The sequence below is a fragment of the Orycteropus afer genome, unplaced genomic scaffold (assembly GCF_000298275.1).
Source record: "Orycteropus afer afer isolate SDZICR_OR568_19922 unplaced genomic scaffold, OryAfe1.0 scaffold00474, whole genome shotgun sequence".
Lineage (NCBI taxonomy): Eukaryota > Metazoa > Chordata > Mammalia > Tubulidentata > Orycteropodidae > Orycteropus > Orycteropus afer.
In genome coordinates, this window is record NW_006922061.1 from 461,847 (window position 1) to 469,800 (window position 7,954).

At 48.7% G+C, this 7,954-nt stretch overlaps 1 protein-coding gene across 1 annotated transcript; it reads left to right on the forward strand.

The window, feature by feature from the left end:
• Window positions 1-339: 339 nt before the first annotated feature.
• JMJD4 (jumonji domain containing 4) lies at window positions 340-7,037 on the forward strand. Its single transcript, XM_007954804.1, has 6 exons — window positions 340-604; window positions 1,006-1,171; window positions 4,248-4,373; window positions 4,850-5,117; window positions 6,009-6,155; window positions 6,735-7,037. Exons 1-6 carry the CDS (start codon window positions 340-342, stop codon window positions 7,035-7,037), a joined length of 1,275 nt encoding a protein of 424 aa, XP_007952995.1.
• The last annotated feature ends 917 nt before the right edge of the window (window positions 7,038-7,954 follow it).

Sequence of the window (7,954 nt, forward strand, 5' to 3'; positions counted from 1 at the left end):
GCAACGCCGAGCCCTCGGATTATTGGTTCCGCTTGTCAATGCTGCGTAACCAGAATTTGCGCATTCTTGTTTCCTGACGTCGCTCTTCTGGCTGGCGCCGCGGCTTTGCCCGCAGCTTTTACACCAAGAGGTATTTAACAAGTATTTTATTTTTCACTTCACAGTATAGAGAGTAAGAAATTGGGAGGCTGAAGCTAAGTTTCAAGCCCCCATCCCTTGCAGGGCTCGGTTTCTCTGCGTGGGCCGAGGCCAGCCCGGGGACCTTCCTCTGCCCTCCAACAGCCTTGAGGGGCGGTAGGTACCGCCCAGGTGTTACCGACGCGGAACCTAAGGGCCGGGATGGACAGGGAGACGCGCGTGTTCGCGGAGAAGCACTTCCAAGGCTTACGGGAGCGTCTCCCAGGCAAGATCTGCCGTACCCCAGACTGCGTGGACTTCATCGAGAAACCAGATGCCTTATCCTACGCTGACTTCTTTAAGGGCTACCTGCTCCCCAACGTGCCTTGTGTTTTCTCCAGCGCCTTCACTGAGGGCTGGGGCAGCAGGAAGCACTGGGTGACACCCGACGGGAAGCCCAATTTTCATTATCTGCTTCAGAATTATGGTAAGGACTGAACGGAAGAGCTTCAGGGCCATGGGATGGGCGTTTCTTTACTAATTCCGAGCGTGTAGGTGTCCTGCCCCGGGAACATTGAGCGAGTCCAGAACCCTACTACAGCCAGTGCCCTTAGAACTGTCGCCCTTGCCCAGATTCCCTTAGGCCAGGGTCGGATTGTAGAGGGTGCAAGCGAGGGGAGCCATTATGGATTTGGGGAGAGGTAAGGCATGAGTGGTTTCTCAGTAGAGTTATCGGGTGATGGTGTTGACAGTGTGTTGGAGGAGTAGCGGCTGGAGACAGGTAGCCTAGGGAGAGGTTGGAACAAGGGTCGGTGAGGATGGACAGCATGGATGATTCTTAGAAAAGTCAGCTTAATGTGCAGAGCATGTGTTTCCTTCTTGTTTCAGGAGATATGCTTGTACCTGTTGCAAACTGTGGAGTACAAGAATACAACTCCAATCCCAAGGAGCACATGCCCCTCAGAGATTACATCAGCTACTGGAAAGAGTACATCCAGGAGAACTACTCCTCTCCCAAAGGCTGTCTTTACCTCAAAGACTGGCATCTGTGCAGGTAAAACAGCCCTGAGTGTGGACTGTGTGTTTGCTTAATTTTCTCAGAACTGAATGACCTCTGAGGCCTTCTGCCTTAGGGGCAATGAGCTGTACCTAAAAGAATTCTTCTTTTTGCCAGTTAGGAATTTTAATTAGAGTGAAAGAAATCTGCTCTCTTTAGCTTGGTTGTAAGTGTCATTCTTCAGGACATTGCCCTTTCATGCTGCTCTTCTGTACCATGTTTGCCTAGAATCATCTTTAAGGAGTCTTCTCTGCCTTCCCCATCTAACTGGCACCTTCCTTTCAAATGCCCCTGGAAACTTATTCTTTCCACTTCTTCTTTTCACTTCACACCCTGTTCTGCCCTGGTTGCTGCAGGGACCTCCAAACTGAGCTCTCTGAAATAATTCTTGCCCCCTCCCTTGCTAGGCTTTTGAAAGGTTGTCAAAGTGATCTTTCTGGTGGGATTGTGCCCTGCCCTGTGTTTAAAATCCCCATCACTGACAAGACTAATATAAATTCTTTAATGTAGCATTCAGAACCTTTCATCACAGTCTGTCCCTACCTACCACATATTTCATCACTTGAGAGTTTCCACTTACCTCTTAAAAAAAAAAAAACTCACTGCTGTTGAGTCGAATCCAACTCATAGTGACCTCTCCTTGGGTTTCCAAGGCGGTATCACTACAGAAGTAAATTGCCCACCTTCCTTCTGACAAGTGACTGGTAGGTTTGAACCTTCTGGTTAGCAGTTGAATGCCTTAGGCACTGTACCCCCAGAGGATACAGCTCAAATGATGCCCACTCTGAGAAACACATCTCACTTTCATGGGCAAGGTGGTCTCCCATAACACCACCCCAACTCCAGCCCATCATTCCACTCTCCAGTGTAGTCCTTGGGTATTGCATTTGTTTCCCCAACCCAAGGTGGTTCTTTTCACGAGCGGAGACCATCATGGTCAGACCCCCACCACTTGGCACAGGGCCCATCATGCAATAAAACCAAAAAAACAAACCCATTGCCATTGAGTCAGTTCCAACTCATAGCGACCCCTGTTGGGTTTCCAAGGCAGTAAATCTTTGTGGAAGTAGATTGCCTCATTTTCTTCTGCAGTGCAGCTGGTGGGTTTGAACTACTAACGTTCTGGTTAGCAGTCAAATGCCATAGGCACTGTGCCACCAGAGCTCCTTCAGCATCCAGTAGGTAGTCGGTAATGTTGAATGAGTGAATGAACAATTGGATTTCTGTCTTACTGATATGGAAACTAAGGCTTAAAAAGATAAAGTGAGCATAGAACCCAGGCCCCTGTGACTGTGATTCCCAGGACCAATCCAATAGTGCATGAAAAGTTGCTATCATTTGTCATCCAACACCCTTATCTCATAGCATGCCCCATGGTGTTCTATACCATACTGTTTTTTCTTGGATACAGAAACTAGTTAAACTATGGATGAGGTAAAACCAGGCACTGGTCCAGTTCTCAGGGAGCTTATATTCCAGTAGTAGAGATGGACAGATAGACCCAAACACACTAATACACTGTGGGTTTGGGTTTTAGGTGAACAATAAATGTTTTTTTGAATTTTGGAAAAAATAAGAAAATTGTTTTTGAGTGAATTCAAACTTATATCAGACTGATGTGTTTTAGAGTAGTACTATATTCCATAGGCTTTTCAGTGGGTGTGACCTTTGGAAGTAGATTGCCAGGCCTTTCTTCTGAGGCGCTTCTGGGTAAATTTAAACTGCCAACCTTTCACTTATTAACTGAGTGCTTAACCATTTATGCCACCTAGGGTTTCCATTAGGTTTACGTGTGTCACAGGACATACTTACACTAGAAAATTATTCGTTGTTTATTTGAAATTCAGTTTTCATTGGGTATTCTATATTTTATCTAAAAAAAAACTCACTGCCATCAAGTCAGATCTGACTCATAGCGACCCTGTCTTGGGTTTCTGATGCAGTATCACTATGGAAGTAGATTGCCCAATCCTCCTTCTGAGGAGTGGCTGGTGGATTTGAACCACTATCCTTCTCATTAGCAGTCATATACCTTAGGCACTACACCACCAGAGCTCCTATATTTTATTTGGCAACCCTGAAAAAAAAAATAAGGCCAGAGGAAGGCCTAGGGTCAGGCAGTCAGAAGAGCCCCAGGGAGGTAATATCTGAGCAGGGTTTTTAAGGTAAATAGGAGTTTGCCAGGTATACAAAGGCATGCCAGACAGAGGGGCTGACATGGTGTTTGGGGGAGCTATAAAGGGTTTGGTGCTCATGGGGCTTTCCCCTATCCTTGCCTTTGGCCAAGATTTACATATGAGCTAATTTAGAAACTTTTCAGTGTGGCATTGTAGAGTTGTCCTTTTGTTTCCCAAAGACTCCTTCAGGCTGGTTATGTGTTCCAGTGTTTGGATCCCTATTTGTTGGAATCTGGGGATGGTCCAGGAGGAACAATTGGGGGTCAACCTGGGACAAAAAGTGCTTTTGAATGATGGGCCATTCTCATGCCTGACCCTGTGGCCTGGCATCAATAAGGAAAAGTGAAGTTCTCTGGTGTTAGTGAAGAAGCAAAGAAGGGCCCAGAGAGCCAAGAAAATCAATAATGTGCATATAATGCATTAAGAAGCTCCCGTGTCAGGCACAAGCTAAAATCCTGGAACAGGTGCATGAGGTTCTAAAGCATGTGGATCTCTGCCAGCTCATGATCATTTGTCATGTAACAAATGACTCCAGAACTCTTATTTGCTCACAGTTCTGTGCCTCAGCAATTTGAATTGGGCTCCACTAAGCCACAGATCTCCCCTGGGTATCTCTAGCTGTAGTGAGCTGGTGAGTTAACTAGGGCTAGGTGGTCTAAGATGGCCCCACTCATACAACTGTCAGTTAGTACTGGCTGTCAACACCCATGGGGACACTGGCAGTGAAGACAGAGCAGTGTGCATGTCTTTCTAGAATGCTGCTTGTATCTCATTTGCCAGTGACCTGCAGGCCAAAATCAGATGGTGGCCAAACCCAATGTCAATATGGGGACCTGCACAGGGATGTGGGATTGAGGGCCATTCCTTCCACGGCCTATGTGTGGTTCTCTCCAAAGGAACTCTTCAGCAGAGAACGTGTACTCCCTGCCGGTGTACTTCTCATCAGACTGGCTGAACGAGTATTGGGATGCCATCAATGTGGATGACTACCGCTTCGTCTACATGGGGCCCACAGGCACCTGGTAATGCTGGGTAATGCTGTCCTAGGTCTCTCTGCCTGAACCTTCCCCATCAGTGTGTCAGCCCTTGCTCAGAACCTCTTAGAGATTTCCAGTAGCTAGGCACTTAACAACAACAACAAGGCCATAAAGTTGGGCTGTGAGTGTGGCATCCAGGGTGCCCTTCCTATCTGATCTACTCCATTTTCCCTGCTTCTACCCCAAGCCTATATAGCTCCTACAGTAATTCTAGGGTTCAGGTGCAGGAGGTATGGCCCACTCAGCTGGCTTGCAGGCCAAGGTTCTCAGAAGAGAAGCTCCTTTCCACAGGCATGAGAATTGAGGGATGGGGCACTTAGTCCTACATGAATAAAGAAACTATCCCATTTCACTCTGAGGCCTTCAGAATGATGAGCTCAGTAAACCAAAAGCAGTCTCATCCTGAAGAAACAAAGACTATACCCAAGCCAATGAGTACGAACCAGGAGCTCTCGCCACAGGTCACCGTTCCATGCTGACATCTTCCGCTCCTTCAGCTGGTCCGTCAACATCTGCGGGAGGAAAAAGTGGTTCTTGTTTCCACCAGGGCAGGAAGAAGCCCTGAGGGATTGCCACGGTGGCCTGCCCTACGATGTGACCTCACCTGCACTCCTTGACGTCCACCTGCACCCATCACGTGCACACTGCAGCCCACCCCTAGAAGTCACACAGGAGGCAGGAGAGATGGTATTCATACCGAGTGGATGGCACCACCAGGTCCACAACCTGGTAAGGTGGGCACTCCCTGCCCCATGCACCCTAGGATGCCACCCAGACAGAAATCAGGAAAATACACCTGAGGCTTACCAGCTACATAGGAATGGCGGGGCTGGGTTTGCATGCAGATGCCTGCATCTCCCCACAGAGCACTAGGAGCTTTCCATCTACCATTCACATGTGTATTTTCCTCTGCCTCACATACCACCTGTAGGCCACCTGGTCCTTCAGCACCTGTCCTGGATGCCTTCCAACAAGAAGCAATCCTGGTACCTGCAGCGGGGCAATGTTCCACCTCCCAGTCCTACACTGGGCAGGCTATGCTCCTGGAAGAGCCCAAAGCTGGCTAGCGCCCATGTGTGGGGACATTAGGTTCATCCACACAGCGTTGCTGAGGGCCTCCCAGCCACTCTGTTCCCCTCCCACCTACCTTCCTTGGTCCATTGGTGGACAGGGGTTCCACATACAGTGGCATTTCCTTAGGCCTGTGCTGGCTTCCTGTACCTCCAGAGGCTTGGCCAGCACTCAGATCCTCAGGAAGTCTTCTATGCTGGATTAGCTATGGATTAGATTACCCTAGTCCCAGCTCCCTCTGCTCTCTTTAGCACAGACAGTCTAAACCAAAAAACCAGACTCACTGCCGTTGAGCTGGTTCTGACTCCTAATGACTCCTTCTTGGGTTTCCGAGGCAGTATCTCTATGGTAGTAGATTGCACAGTCTACTGGCTTCTTCATTGGAGAGGGAGCCACCTGGATAAAAAGAGCCAAGCCTCTGGTGTTTTCTTGTTTGTTTATTTGTTTTGACCTTACACTACCCAGGGTATAGGGGACTGGGAAGAGGGGGCTTGTAAAGGTAGTGTCCACTGTGGACTCATGGACCTAACTGTGTCCTGCCCCTTCTAGGAGGACACCATTTCCATCAACCACAACTGGGTCAACGGCTGTAACCTAGCCCCCATGTGGCAATTCCTACAGCAGGAGCTCCACGCCGTGCAGCAAGAGATCAGCGAATGGAGGGATGCCATGCCCGACTGGCATCACCACTGCCAGGTGTGGCCTGGCCCAGAGATTGGGGGACCCATCTTCTCCTTCCTCCAGAAGTTTTGATCAGGCCTCTGTTCCCTGCAGCCTTTTGAAGACTCTGGCATGGGATTCAGGGCCCCTTACAGTGTGACTCTCCCTTGTCAAACTGTATCTCTGCCCTTGCCTTCTTCCTGCTGCATATGAAGCACCTGTTCAGGCTAAGGCAGTGAGACCAGACAAACAGTGGGCCCCAGGATAAATGTGACAGGAATTGTGGGCATGCAAGAGGGTTTCTCTAGGGCCAGGGCTGTAGTCTGGGGGAAGTCACCAGGCTTGCATGTGGGAGAGATGGTAGAGGCATGCAGCAGGTCACAAGGCCAATGTCACTGTGTCCTGGAGTGGTTTCCAGGGTACAAGAGTTAGACACATCCAATCACGATGAAGCCACTGAACCACCTGGATGTCTCTATTCCCAAATCTTTTCTCTTGAGGGCAGGGCCCATATTTTGGGGTCCTTTGCAGCATGAGATTCTTTCCATAGTTATCAGTTGTAACAAAATTGTTAATAAGTAGTGACTCACTTGACCTCTCTGCTCTCTGGCCCAGGTGATCATGAAGTCCTGTTCAGGGATTAATTATGAAGAGTTTTACCACTTTCTCAAGGTCATCGCTGAAAGGAGAATCCTCACCCTGGCAAATGGGATAGGCACTGGGATGGCGGGGAGTGTCAGCAACACCGGGCTGAGCACCCAGCAGGCTCTTTTTGATGTCAGTCGGATCACTGAGGTGCTGGCATCCTTGATTGCCAACTCAGACTTCCAGAGAGTGGACACCAGTGCCTTCTCACCTCAGCCAGAGGAGCTCCTGCACCAGCTAGAAGAGGCCATCACTACCACTGCATCCCTTTAATGCTCATCAGGGAGGGCTTAGGGTATGAACATGTGCTGACACATAGGGACTCAGCTCCACTGTCTACCTTGAAGCACTGGCGTGGAAGATGGTCACCTGGTTCCAGGTGTCCCCTCTATAAATAAAGTACAGCCCTTAACTGTACATCCTCGAGCAAACCTCCATCCTGAGCCTTGATAGCATCAGTGTCTAATGGAACAACCCCTGCTCTTTAAGGGTTTGAGACAATACTGACTGTCCATTGGCATTGCCCTGGGCCCTTTCAAAGAACCATAGCTCCTAAGGTCCTGCCTAGAGGTTCCAATTGAGTTGCTCTTGGGTGAGTCTCAGCCAGGACTGAGAGCTCCTGCTCCATTGAGAGACAGAGTAGGTCAGAAGGGTATTGGTAGATATGACTATAACAAGGGGTCATTGTTCCTGAAGGAGGCCAGGTAGTGGTTTGGGAACTTGGGAGTGGGGCTGTGGTGTTGCACAGGCTCAGGGCTGCTTTTGGAATAGGACATACCTGAGGATTTTTTTTCCCGTCAGTGAGGTTTCCATTTCACCTATCTTCACTTGTCAAGAAAAACTGCTCACTGATAACAGTTGAGGAGGATAAAGTACTAGAAACAGATTCAATCCAGTCATTGATGCTGGTTGACCAGCAGAGTCCCCGTGAGTCACCAGTCTTGGCTCAATACCACACTATTAATGTTAGCCAAAGGGTGGAGAACAACCCAATTGTCTATCAGTGGGTGAATGAGTAAACAAAATGTAGTGTATCTGTATGTTTTGGTTCTCTAGTGCTGCTGTAACATAAATTACCACAAATGTATGGCTTGAACAAACAGGGATTTGTTCTCTTACAGTTACAAGATTAGAAGTCCAAATTCAAGGTGCCAGCTCTAGGGGCTGGATGAAAGCCCCTCAGCCTTGGG